At 37.0% G+C, this 14,442-nt stretch overlaps 1 protein-coding gene across 1 annotated transcript; it reads left to right on the forward strand.

Moving 5' to 3' along the window:
* Positions 1-4,945: 4,945 nt before the first annotated feature.
* LOC113470205 lies at positions 4,946-5,793 on the forward strand (the record flags this gene model as incomplete). The annotated part of the gene is made up of 1 exon (XM_026828462.1): positions 4,946-5,793. A coding segment is annotated over one exon (240 nt), but the record flags the coding sequence as incomplete, so codon positions are not given.
* Between the last annotated feature and the right edge of the window lie 8,649 nt (positions 5,794-14,442).

Here is a 14,442-nt window from a genome sequence, read left to right on the forward strand (position 1 = left end):
GCACAAAACACCGCTGCATCACAAGATTGTACCAATCACCATTGAAGATCATCTTTTGCAATGCACCTATGTAGGTGATTGAATTACACCAATGAAGAACAGGTAGGCATACTGAATAAACATACATAGCTGAAGGTAGGTACCTATTGACTAAGAAGGTTCACATAAGGTGTCACGATAATACACAGTGTCACAGAAAAGGGATCTAACATCTAAAATTCCGCACAAAATGGAGCCAATATTAAATTACCTACATATTTTTCTGGCTTAAAAAATATTGACTTATATCTTGCCTATAAAAATAAATCCAGCCAAGATGCTAAAATTAAAACCGTAGTAAAAATTTAAAGTTAAGAAAAAGACACACAACTTTACGATACACTAGGAATTGGAAATTTTCTGCTAAACAGCTTTTGTTCCCTGTGTTATGGGGACGTTAATAGAATACAACCAAAACATTCCACCTTCGTAAGAGGCTACTAATGGTTCTCACCTAAAAGAAAATCAAAACTGAAAGTAAAAGAAGCAAAGAACACGTCTGAAGCAAAGTTTGGATGCACAAAACACCGCTGCATCACAAGATTGTACCAATCACCACTGAAGATCATCAAAAAGGAGCGGAGACAAAAACAGTAGATAGATATTTTCGAAGGAACACTATCCAAACACTTGAGAAACAGTTGCAACTTAAAAGTACAGAAGAAAACGGATGTTCCAAAAGCCAATCCAAATTAAGAACTCTAAAATAAAACCTAAACATTTTAGAAGAAATCGTCCAAAAGTCTAGTTCTAAATTCTGTAACAGTAATATTGTGAAGATTCAAAATTCTAGAAGGAATCCTCCAAAATTCAGGAAGAATGAACGTCTCAAAAGTCTAAAGAAAGCCTCAAAATTGCAGAAAGTGAAAAAATTCAAAATTCTTGAAGAAATCCTCCTAAATTCATAAAGTATGAACTTAAAATTCTAGAAGAAAACCACAAAATTGTAGAAATATGGAAATTTGAAATTCTATAAGAAATCCCTCAAAATTCAGAGACAGTATAAAGATTCAAAATTATTGAAGAAATCCTCCAAATTCAAAAATAGTTTTGAAGACTCAAAATTGTAGAAGAAATCCTCCAAACTTGCAATAAGTATGCAGAAACAGTATCAAAATTAAAGAAATCCTCCAAAATTCAGAGACAGTATGAATATTTGAAATTCTAGAGGGAATCCTCCAAAATTGCAGAAAGTAAAAAAAAAAAAATCAAAATTCTTGAAGAAATCCTCCAAAATTCAGAGAGAGTGAAATTCTAGAAGGAATCCTCCAAAATTGCAGAAAGTAAAGAGATTCAAAATTCTTGAAGTCTCAAAGTCTCAAAATCTGAAGAAAACCTCAAAATTGCAGAAAGTAAAAAGATTCAAAATTCTTGAAGAAATCTTCAGAGACAGTATAAAAGATTCAAAATTCTTAATTCTTGAAGGAATCCTCCAAAATTCGGAAAGTATGGACTTCTCAAATGTGTGAAGACAACCTCAAAATTGAGAAATCCTCTCCCTGCATAGTCCAGTTTACGACACACTGAGTCATACTGGACATTAGGATTGCAACTCTTATTTACAACTCGTATAATTGGCCAATCCGTCTTACTTGAGTGACTCATGGCTCATGGCGCACCTATCTTGTTCCTTCAAAATTCAGAGACAGTATACAGATTCAAAATTCTTGAAGAAATCCTCCAAATTCAAAAATAGTATTGCAGACTCAAAATTCTAGAAGAAATCCTGCAAACTTGCAATAAGCATGCAGAAACAGTATCAAAATTAAAGAAATCCTCCAAAATTCAGAGACAGTATGAATATTTGAAATTCTCGAGGGAATCCTCCAAAATTGCAGAAAGTAAAAAGATTCAAAATTCTTGAAGAAATCTTCAGAGACAGTATAAAGATTCAAAATTCTTAATTTTTGAAGAAATCCTCCAAAATTCAGAGACAGTATAAAGATTCAATATTCTTAATTCTTGAAGGAATCCTCCAAAATTCGGAAAGTATGGACTTCTCAAATGTGTGAAGACAACCTCAAAATTGCAGAAATCCTCCAAAATTCAGAGACAGTATGAAGATGAAATCCTCCAAAATTTAGTAACAGTACTTACGAAGATTCAAAATTCTAAAAGAAATCCTCCAAAATTTAGAAACACTACTTATGAAAATTCAAAATTCTAAAAGAAATCCTCCAAAATTTAGAAACAGTACTTATGAAGATTCAAAATTCTAAAAGAAATCCTCCAAAATTTAGTAACAGTACTTACTCGTATGAAGATTCAAAATTCTAGAAGAAATCCCCCAAGATTAGATTAGTCCAAGGCTGAGAGCCCCCATCATCTTTATGATCAATTCATTGCGAGACAGCAGAAGTAATTAATCAATTAAGATAATATGAGGATGGTAGTTTCTTATTCTTGAAGGGTTTCAACACTTCTTTTTTGGTTAAGCTTAAATATGTGCCTAATTATTTAAAAAGAGAGTTTTACAGTACCTTTCAATGAGAGTCAATGGTCGAGTGCTGACAAAATTTTATCCTTTACTTTTCAAGAAGAAGATAATGAGAAAATCCAGTCAGTTAGTAAGGACACAGTCATTGTCACACAGATGTCAACAAAACCTCGAAGTATCTTACATCGGACACTTTGTAGGTTTGAAAGGGTCCTAATAGGAGGCACTTAAAAATGTTTTCATGACCACAAAATTAGGCTAAACTTCACAACGCAAAAAATCATACAAAATGCATGTGAATTGTTTACATGACGATAGATTAGCACAAATTTTCACAAGGCTTCCACTCCTCTCTCATTACACGCTACACCAAGGTCACAATGTTACCTGGAAATTCAAATTGTTTACTCCGTCAGGCATCAATTGAGTTTCAGTTTTCACACAACCGATGCGATGGGAAATCAAGGTTCCGGCCGTCATAGCTCAGGTCTTCTTCGTGTTTAGAATGTTTAGATACGAACGCATAAATCAAACATAGTTGCGCAGCAATTCACAACAAAGCGCCAATAAAATGGATAGATTCCATATTGTTGCGCAGAATTTTCTTTACAAAGTGCCTATCCCTGCATATAAAATGGATAGGTACGGTACTTAAGATGTACGTGAGAATTTTCTCATGGTACCGATTGACAAAATGCCAAATCCTTAACTACCTTATTCGCCTGCTTTTAAATAGGCCGGGTACACACGTTTCGATCACCGCGCCGGTGATACCTGGACTGCACGGGGTAGGTCTGTCAGGTTTGAAAGGGTCCCAATAGGAGGCACTTAACAATGTTTTCATGACCACAAAATTAGGCTAAACTTCACAACGCAAAAAATCATACAAAATGCATGTGAATTGTTTACATGACGATAGATTAGCACAAATTTTCACAAGGCTTCCACTCCTCTCTCATTACACGCTACACCAAGGTCACAATGTTACCTGGAAATTCAAATTGTTTACTCCGTCAGGCATCAATTGAGTTTCAGTTTTCACACAACCGATGCGATGGGAAATCAAGGTTCCGGCCGTCATAGTCATAGCTCAGGTCTTCTTCGTGTTCAGAATGTTTAGATACGAGCGCATAAATCAAACATAGTTGCGCAGCAATTCACAACAAAGCGCCAATAAAATGAATAGATTCCATATTGTTGCGCAGAATTTTCTTTACAAAGCGCCTATCCCTGCATATAAAATGGATAGGTACGGTACTTAAGATGTACGTGAGAATTTTCTCATGGTACCGATTGACAAAATGCCAAATCCTTAACTACCTTGTTCGCCTGCTTTTAAATAGGCCGGGTACACACGTTTCGATCACCGCGCCGGTGATACCTGGACTGCACGGGGTAGGTCTGTCTGGTGACCGTCAAGTGTGTGTCGGGCTTAAGCTATTAAAACCCTCGGTGAAAACGATCCTTTGGAAAAATGTGAATTACACGCTTACACGCTTCTTATTCGTTTGGTGAGCATTGCCTACTGCCTACCACCCTACCAGGAAGATGTAACGTAGGCGTCTTCTGACTGCGATGTTATGTGTCGATCCATGTGAATTACACGCTTCTTTTTCGTTTGGTGAGCATTGCCTTCTGCCTACCACCCTACCAGGAAGATGTAACGTAGGCGTCTTCTGACTGCGATGTTATGTGTCGATAATTTTACTGTAAAATTAACACTTCAGTTAATTTGATAATTATACAACTCTCGCTTTCCAATATCATTTACCTGGATATCTGATCTGCTTATTAAACCACTAATGATGATACTTGATAACAATAGAATTAAAATTTAAATCGATTTCAGATCTAATCGATTTTAAATGTCTGCTGACAACCGTTGCATTGTATACGGAATTGGTAATGCTCTCTATCTCCATAGTTTAATTGATAAGAAAATGAAAATCGATTTTAACTATCCCATTGTTCATGATCTAAGCGGGTGCACACTACAGATTATTTCCTAAATATCAGTCTTGGCCTAGCGTCCATATTCCACCGTATCTAGGAGTGGCTTAATGAACTGTGGGATTCGGGAAAGTAAAAATGAGGCTTGAGAAGGGGTGGCCCGGGCCCCCTCCTCCTAGATACAGCCCTGCATTGATCTTAGTGTTAGTTCAATCTTTTTCCTTTATCCTCCACTGTTCTGCTATGTTTTTCCGACCCAAGGATACTCAAGATTTAATCATATTCCGCCAGCCTAGTTAGCTTAGTTGGTAGTGCGTCTGCCTTGTAAGCGCTAGGCCGCGGGTTCGATTCCCGTCAGGGGCGGATTTTATCCTGATGGGATAATGTTCGTTCTCGGAACGGCTGGCTTTCTCCAATCCCGTCTTCCTTCTCTCTTCGATTTCGGGACGATAAGACCATAGCAGTTACAGTTCCCTCTGCCAAACCTCTTTTTTTTTAAAATAATAATCATATTCCCATTTTCTTTCCCCGTTTTCAGTGAATGGTAACCTGGTCACAGTGAGGTCCTGTGCTTGGCCCCCTCCAGACAACAGAGGCGACAGTCCTTGCAGTGAGAGTTCCAACCCAAGCTACATTAAGACCGAATTCTGCGAGACTTGCAATGATAAGGATGGGTGTAATGCTGGCAATAGCATAACCAGTACACTGCTTGGTTTCGGTGTACCTGCTTTGCTGATGATGTCCAAGTATTACATCTAGTGGAACTACCACATGCAGTACATGCACCAATGTTTTATTTTTCTTATTCTACAAAGTACCTTTTCTTGTGAAACTACTTCAGTAGGGGAGGACGTTTTTCAACGCTTTCCCCTTCTTCAACTCTTCTCGTCGATTCTCTTCTCTCGTTTTATAAGGGATTATACATGTAGATTTCTGTTTGAGCTTGTACATATTTTCCTTAATTACCTTATATGTTTTAATTATTTGTGCTTAAATAATTATTTTAGTTTATTGTATGTATCAAAAGGAGAGAGAAAATTGTAACGAGAGTTTCTATCTGAAAATCAACTAAATAGGAGGGCAATCAAGAGACTTCAACCTCAGTATGTAGCAGCAATCACAAACGTATGAAAAGCTGTTTATGTTCATATTTGTAGCCTTTTCACTTGTAGACTGCAGATTTGTAGAATCATTTCAATTTTCTCAATCCATTATTTTATTTAAGGCACTTTATTTTTTAACAAAATGCTTATTGCTAACATTGTGATAGTGTTTATATTCTCAGAATTAATTTCTGTTCCAAACAAAAATTTCTATTTATTTTTGGTTTCTATTAGTTTTTTAAAAACTCCATTTTCCCTCTACGGTAACTGTTAACTATATCTGAAAACTGTTGAACTGATGAGACTACATGTCCCAATATCAGTATATTTCATCATATTGAAATAATAATACATAACGCATTTCTTTTGAACCCCCTTGTTTATATTAATACTATTTTTCTGATCTCTTGAATTCTCTTGCTTTAGACATCTCTAATTTCTACAATATTTTTTTTCAATCTTATAAAGGTGCATACAATTTTTCCCCAAATCGATTAATTATTTAGTATTCTTCTAAGAATTTAAATCAACTTCAAGTTTCTCTGTCAGTACTTCCGTCCATCTATTTTGGCCTTCTCGATTATTGTAATATTTAATTCCTAATTTTTTAAAAAAAGCTAGTAATAGTTTTAGTTTTAATGGATTTATTTTATTTTTTTTTACTGAGAAAATACAAATATATTTCAGTATTGTTTATTAGTTGTCTTTTTGCTCTTATTAGAATTGAGAATTATTGCTTATTAGACGATATTAAGATAAAGGTCACGGAGAGAAAAGTAGGCAGGAGGGTTCTGTTGTATCTGCTAAAAAAAGGTCAACTTTAAAATCACACCATTTAAAAAGAGTCCAGAAAATTAGAATTTCCTGAAGATATTTTAAAAAGGATTGATGGGAGGTAAGGTAAGGTTACGGGCTAATAAAATTAAGGTGAATAATCAACTCATATGATGAAAGCTATCTTATATTTATAGGAGCAATTATTTAATACAACAGAAGCCGTTATTCTGGATTACAACTCAAGTGTTTTTTCCTCCATAATTAGTCCACCTTCATAAATAAGTAATTTAAGCAAACAAATATCTAGTTCCTCTTATTCTTCGTTTCATAGGTTCGTTTACCGAGACTTTTTGGTTTTGGTGTCTACATTGGTTATGTCGTTTTTGACAGACATACTCGTATTTAGTCTCCTTCCTTCTCCAATCAATCCAATGAACAAGAGGTAGTTTTTATTTTAATACATCCACAGATAGTGTTTTACTGAACAGAAAATTATGCAAAGAGCGATTGATTACTGATTGCATCTTTTATTATGATGAGATTTATGAGTCTTGCGGTTTTGTTTCCTTGATGTGTTGAATACTTCAAGTTCTAGTAAATGTCTTCAAATGCGAGGTTAGAATGTCATACGACATACACATACCTATTGAACTGTAAGCTGGTATATGAGCACTTTTTTCGTAGTAAATCTGCCTAGTGATCAGCAATATCTTGGAGGTCAACGTTTGTTTCAATTTCATAGGTTCGTTTACCGAGACTTTTTGGTTTTGGTGTCTACATTGGTTGTCGTTTTTGACAGACATACTCGTATTTAGTCTCCTTCCTTCTCCAATCAATCCAATGAACAATAGGTAGATTTTATTTTAATACATCCACAGATAGTGTTTTACTGAACAGAAAATTATGCAAAGAGCGATTGATTACTGATTGCATCTTTTATTATGATGAGATTTATGAGTCTTGCGGTTTTGTTTCCTTGATGTGTTGAATACTTCAAGTTCTAGTAAATGTCTTCAAATGCGAGGTTAGAATGTCATACGACATACACATACCTATTGAACTGTAAGCTGGTATATGAGCACTTTTTTCGTAGTAAATCTGCCTAGTGATCAGCAATATCTTGGAGGTCAACGTTTGTTTCAATATTTGAATGTGTCACCTCTCCTGTCTGACTTCTCTCTCACCTCATTCTAATTGAATAGGATATGATTGATGACATTGTGCTCTCATTGGAACAATACTAATGGGGCACTACTAGAACTATTACTAACAAGGTGCATGCTCTCATTCCAATTGAATAGGATATGATTGATGACATTGTGCTCTCATTGGAACAATACTAATGGGGCACTATTAGAACTATTACCAACAAGATGCATGCTTGATACCAACTCAACAATAAACTAGGTGTATTAAGTCCCCGTCTATTGCTCCTAATTTTCGGAGTCTGGCCTACAGTAAACTTGATACCAACTCAACAATAAACTAGGTGTATTAAGTCCCCGTCTATTGCTCCTAATTTTCGGAGTCTGGCCTACAGTAAAGGAGACTTTCCTTATCCTATTGAATGATGCTTATTTGAGTGTTCTTTTACCCTAACTTTTACAATATCTCTAACCGTTTTGGCCGCCAAAAAACGGTCGAAATCTGTCCAAAAGCGGTCAAAATACCGCCAAGCGCAGCAACCATCTCAACCAAATGTTTTGAGTCAAAGACGGTCGAAATCTGTCCAAAAGCGGTCAAAATACCGCCAAGCGCAGCAACCATCTCAACCAAAAGTTTCGTGTCGCATCCTTGTCACATTTGGGTCGAAATCTGTCCATAAAATACTGCCAAGCGCAGCAACTATCTCAACCAAACGTTTTGTGTTGCATCCTTGTCACATTTGTGTGTGTCTGTCTACATACCAAATTTCAAGTCTCTAGCTCTTACCCTCTTATTCTTCTTGCATACCAATGCACGATAGTAATAGTAAAACAATAAAATTGTAGCTAATATTTTCATTACCTAGTCACGATCAGTTTTACAACCGATTTCGACTCCCATATTTACTACATCACGTTTGGGAACCCTATTGGTACTGTTATTTTTTTCATATTTTTTTTTTTTAATTATTAATTTTTCTCACAATAATCCTAGCGTTACCTTCACCGATATTTGGTTTGGATCATCCGCTATTCTGCTATCTAATTGATGGTTTATAATAAGATATGCTGACACATGGCATACATAGATGAGTCATGAATTAGATTACCTATGATAACCTGGTCCTCTATGATTAGATTAGTCCAAGGCTGAGAGCCCCCATCATCCTTATGATCAATTCATTGCGAGACAGCAGAAGTAATTAATCAATTAAGATAATATGAGGATGGTAGTTTCTTATTCTTGTAGGGTTTCAACACTTGTTTTTTAGGAAAGTTTAAATATGTGCCTAATTATCTAAAAAGAGAGTTTTACAGTACCTACCTCTCAATGAGAGTCAATGGTCGAGTGCTGACAAAATTTTATCCTTTACTTTTCAAGAAGAAGATAATGAGAAAATCCAGTCAGTTAGTAAGGACACAGTCATTGTCACACAGATGTCAACAAAACTTCGAAGTATCTTACATCGGACACTTTGTAGGTTTGAAAGGGTCCTAATATCCCTACTCCTATCGAGCTATCTTCTATAGCTTTGAACTTCTAAGTAGGAGGGCGGGTTAATGGCTAAGTGTATTTGAGCTGACACAAAGCCGGTATTTGTCTAAGATAAGGTTTGCACAACGCTGAAGATCATCGATAGATGCAGTCGGAATTGTTTTCTATTTACGCGATACGGCTTAGCACCTAATATTACAAGGTAACTCGTCCTCTCTGATTAGTGATTACTCAAACGCACCTCTGTCGTGCGCAATACATCGCGCGACAATTGTCGCCGAGACCGTGACCTGTTTAATTCAATCATTAGTTAGTGGTGGCGGATGTTGACCTGTTTCTTCATTCTGGGCGGATTGAACGCGACTTGTCGCTGGCGAGGGTGTCCTGATGTCGTAACTCATTTTAAAAAGTAGGTTATACATCAACCAATTATTTTTTTTAGCTGTGTACTTTCCTATCGTGATTACAGAGAAGAAGTTGCCTTTATAATTTGATAAGTTAGAGAAAATCTTCAGTTATAAGAACTAAGAGCACTGTCCTCGATGTAATACAGTGATACAAAATTAAGTCCCATCATATAATGTAAAGGAAGAGCGCGCGACACTTTCCACTGGCATTGCTAAGCGACATTCCATTGATCCGGACTTGACTTTTCATCGGAAGAAGAAATTAGGCACGACTATTTATTTGTCTCGCGCAAATCGCGCGATACAAACTATGCGGATTTTTCATCGCGACTAGACTGTCGCGACGGCACAAAATCTGCGGATGGACTTCCAATCCATCCTCTTACACGGCTACACCAAGAGTCACAATGTTACCTGATACCTGGAAATTCAAATTGTATTACTCCGTCAGGCATCAATTGAGTTTCAGTTTTTCACACAACCGATGCGATGGGAAATCAAGAATGTTTAGATACGAGCGCATAAATCAAACATAGTTGCGCAGCAATTCACAACAAAGCGCCAATAAAATGAATAGATTCCATATTGTTGCGCAGAATTTTCTTTACAAAGCGCCTATCCCTGCATATAAAATGGATAGGTACGGTACTTAAGATGTACGTGAGAATTTTCTCATGGTACCGATTGACAAAATGCCAAATCCTTAACTACCTTGTTCGCCTGCTTTTAAATAGGCCGGGTACACACGTTTCGATCACCGCGCCGGTGATACCTGGACTGCACGGGGTAGGTCTGTCTGGTGACCGTCAAGTGTGTGTCGGGCTTAAGCTATTAAAACCCTCGGTGAAAACGATCCTTTGGAACCATGTGAATTACACGCTTCTTTTTCGTTTGGTGAGCATTGCCTTCTGCCTACCACCCTACCAGGAAGATGTAACGTAGGCGTCTTCTGACTGCGATGTTATGTGTCGATAATTTTACTGTAAAATTAACACTTCAGTTAATTTGATAATTATACAACTCTCGCTTTCCAATATCATTTACCTGGATATCTGATCTGCTTATTAAACCACTAATGATGATACTTGATAACAATAGAATTAAAATTTAAATCGATTTCAGATCTAATCGATTTTAAATGTCTGCTGACAACCGTTGCATTGTATACGGAATTGGTAATGCTCTCTATCTCCATAGTTTAATTGATAAGAAAATGAAAATCGATTTTAACTATCCCATTGTTCATGATCTAAGCGGGTGCACACTACAGATTATTTCCTAAATATCAGTCTTGGCCTAGCGTCCATATTCCACCGTATCTAGGAGTGGCTTAATGAACTGTGGGATTCACTAAGAAAAGGGCCGCACCTTCAGGATCTCCAAAGGCCCGCCCTAATCCTAACCCACAATGAACTAATGTCCTTTAGGGTTAACGTCAAGCTATATTTCAGGCGTAGGAATGTTGCTTTTGTCAGCGTAAATGTCAATATCCAGTTATGTCTCAGGCGCAGGGATGTTGATTTCGTCAGAATGTCTAATATTCCACTAGTGGGATTCACTCAGAAAAGGGCCCCGCACCTTCAGGATCTCCAAAGGGCCGCCCTAATCCTAACCCACAATGAACTAATGTCGTTTAGGGTTGACGTCAAGCTATGTCTCAGGCGTAGGAATGATGTTGCTTTTGTCAGCGTAAATGTCAATATCCAGTTATGTCTCAGGCGCAGGGATGTTGATTTCGTCAGAATGTCTAATATTCCACTTTATGTTTCAGGTTGGGCCATCAGATGTTGGACCTGCTCGTCAGATAGAGTACCAGGCTGTTCTGACCCGATGAATGTCACCTATGGAGTGGACCTGACCAATTGTGACAATGAGAGATCTCACTCACCATACCTACAGAGTATCGCTGTCTGCAAGAAGTCAAAACAGAGAGGTAATCATCCAATATTATTTCATTATTTGACCCGCGATAGTTGCTGTCATTAGTGTCATTATTTTGCACGGCAAGTGTCATCCATGGATTGTACCGTACCGCCAGCTGAGGAACCTTTCCTAATATCACTACGCATCACGATCTTTCCTCATTCATGAGGTACTCATATCTATGGCCATTTTGGACTTGATTTTGAGGGCTGTTCTTTTCATTGGAGATGTCGAATTAAGGTTTTGCGGTTACTGGTTCGTTTTGCGGTTTTGTGAGATAGTATTGCACCATCTTTTCTCCATAGACCTATGAAGTCGCATGGAAAATACTTGGTCATATGAATAATCACTACGCATCACGATCTTTCCTCATTCATGAGTTTATGAGGTACCCATACCTACGGTCATTTTGGACTTGATTTTGAGGGCTCTTCTTTTCATTGGAGATGTCGAGTTAAGGTTTTGCGGTTACTAGTTCGTTTTGCGGTTTTGTGAGATAGTATTGCACCATCTTTTCTCCATAGACCTATGAAGTCGCATGGAAAATACTTGGTCATATTAAGTCTGCAGCCTTCGAAGAATTTTGATTTCTCCTATTGAAATCTGGAGGACACGATAGCCAACTTTAGCTATCTGGAGTATTTGTTCATCCCGATTTCGGTCCGATCAGTAGAACGCATAACTACATTGAATTCTTCACTCAACTTTATCTCCATGTCTACTGCATGCCTCTTTAGTTTTCTATGGCCATTTTGGACTTGATTTTGAGGGCTCTTCTTTTCATTGGAGATGTCAAATTAAGGTTTTGCGGTTACTAGTTCGTTTTGCGGTTTGGTGAGATAGTATTGCACCATCTTTTCTCCATAGACCTATGAAGTCGCATGGAAAATACTTGGTCATATGAAGTCTGCAGCCTTCGAAGAATTTTGATTTCTCCTATTGAAATCTGGAGGACACGATAGCCAACTTTAGCTATCTGGTAAGTTTGCAGCCTTCGAAGAATTTTGATTTCTCCTATTGAAATCTGATGGAGGACACGATAGCCAACTTTAGCTATCTGGAGTATTTGTTCATACTGTATACATTGGTCGATTTCGGTCCGATCAGTAGAACGCATAACTACATTGAATTCTTCACTCAACTTTATCTCCATGTCTACTGCAGATTCAAAATTCTAAAAGAAATCCTCCAAAATTTAGAAACAGTACTAAACTTATGAAGATTCAAAATTCTAAAAGAAATCCTCCAAAATTTAGTAACAGTACTTACTCGTATGAAGATTCAAAATTCTAGAAGAAATCCTCCAAAATTTAGAAACAGTACTTATGAAGATTCAAAAGAGGTTCCTACAATCTCCCCTATGTACATACGAGTATGTGGCCCGCGAAGTACCTCCCAATGTAGCATGTGGCCCGCATACACATCGAAGTTGGAAACCCCTGTTCTAGAATAAATCCTCCAAAATTTAGAGACAGTATAAAGATCAAAATTCTATAGGAAATCCTCCAAAATTTAGAGACACTATAAAGATTCAAAATTGTGAGCTCTCAAATTCTAAACTTCAAAATTCAAGAAGAAACTCAAGAAACAGGATGTGAAGAAGTAAATAGGAAATAAAACAAAATTCAAAATTCAACTCTGTGTTTTCATTTCTGTATTGAATAGGTTAATCATCGGTCAGCATAGGATAATTACCTCAGGCTGAATATGAGTTGATTTTCTCTAAGGAAGCAGAAATTTCAATGGGATACAACCATTTGCTGTATGGGGTTGGTGTATACCAGTATACCAGAGACGATATTAAGATAAAGGTCACGGAGAGAAAAGTAGGCAGGAAGGTTCTGTTGTATCTGCTAAAAAAAGTCAACTTTAAAATCACACCATTTAAAAAGAGTCCAGAAGATTAGGATTTCCTGAAGATATTTTAAAAAGGATTGATGGGAGGTTAGGTAAGGTTACGGGCTAATAAAATTAAGGTGAATAATCAACTCATAATGATGAAAACTATCATATTTGCTGTCTGTGATTTACGTACATGCGCTATGTAGTGCCATTGTAATGTTAGATCATAGAGCGAACAGTTATGTTCATGCAAATAACAGATGAAATTACCGTTTACAATATTACTATTCCAATATAGGACATGTTTATTAGATTTTTCTTCATTAACCTGTCCCGAGAAAACCAAGTAGATTTTGTTTTCCTGTACTCTATCCTCGGAGTTCCATTGTACCTTGGAAGAGACTTGGAAGAGATTTCTCCGTGTATTTCCCGACTTAATCCAATTTCCAATCTCGAATCTCGACTCATTTTCAATCTATTACAAAACAGAAGCACGTCGGTCACGCTGAATGATTTGCATCACTGAGTTTGTCAGGTTTTTCTTCGTCTTCTTCTTTCCCGATTTGTCTCTTGGAAGTTTCTTTGCATGGAACATTATTTTCGGTTCGATTTACAATATTACCATTCCAATATAGGACATGTTTATTAGATTTTTCTTCATTTAAACCTGTCCCGAGAAAACCAAGTAGATTTTGTTTTCCTGTACTCTATCCTCGAAGTTCCATTGTACCTTGGAAGAGATTTCTCCGTGTATTTCCCGACTTAATCCAATTTCCAATCTCGACTCATTTTCAATCTATTACAAAACAGAAGCACGTCGGTCACGCTGAATGATTTGCACCACTGAGTTTGTCAGGTTTTTCTTCGTCTTCTTCTTTCCCGATTTGTCTCTTGGAAGTTTCTTTGCATGGAACATTATTTTCGGTTCGTCATGATTTTTAATTCAGTATTTTATTGTTTTCAATAGAGGACATTGTAATGTCATTGTTTTGTAGAAACGCTCTGGTTCTGGGTACATTACGATAGTGTTTGCTAGTCGTCTGACACAGTTTTGTACATCTGTACCGTTTCATAGTCAGCTCTTCATTTCTGCCATGTTTGTACGTGTGTCTTATTTTTCATCGATGTTTCATAGGTTCGTTTACCGAGACTTTTTGGTTTTGGTGTCTACATTGGTACTTACTTACTTACTTTCCGTGTCCGCTTTGACCAATGACCATGTCAGATACTCCTCTTCCAATATTCTGCTACTTGGAACATAATCGCGAAATCACATAGGTACGATATGTACATAGGTACGATAGGTGATAGGTAACATACCTAT

Source organism: Diaphorina citri, unplaced genomic scaffold (assembly GCF_000475195.1).
Source record: "Diaphorina citri unplaced genomic scaffold, Diaci psyllid genome assembly version 1.1 scaffold1440, whole genome shotgun sequence".
In the NCBI taxonomy this organism is placed as follows: domain Eukaryota; kingdom Metazoa; phylum Arthropoda; class Insecta; order Hemiptera; family Psyllidae; genus Diaphorina; species Diaphorina citri.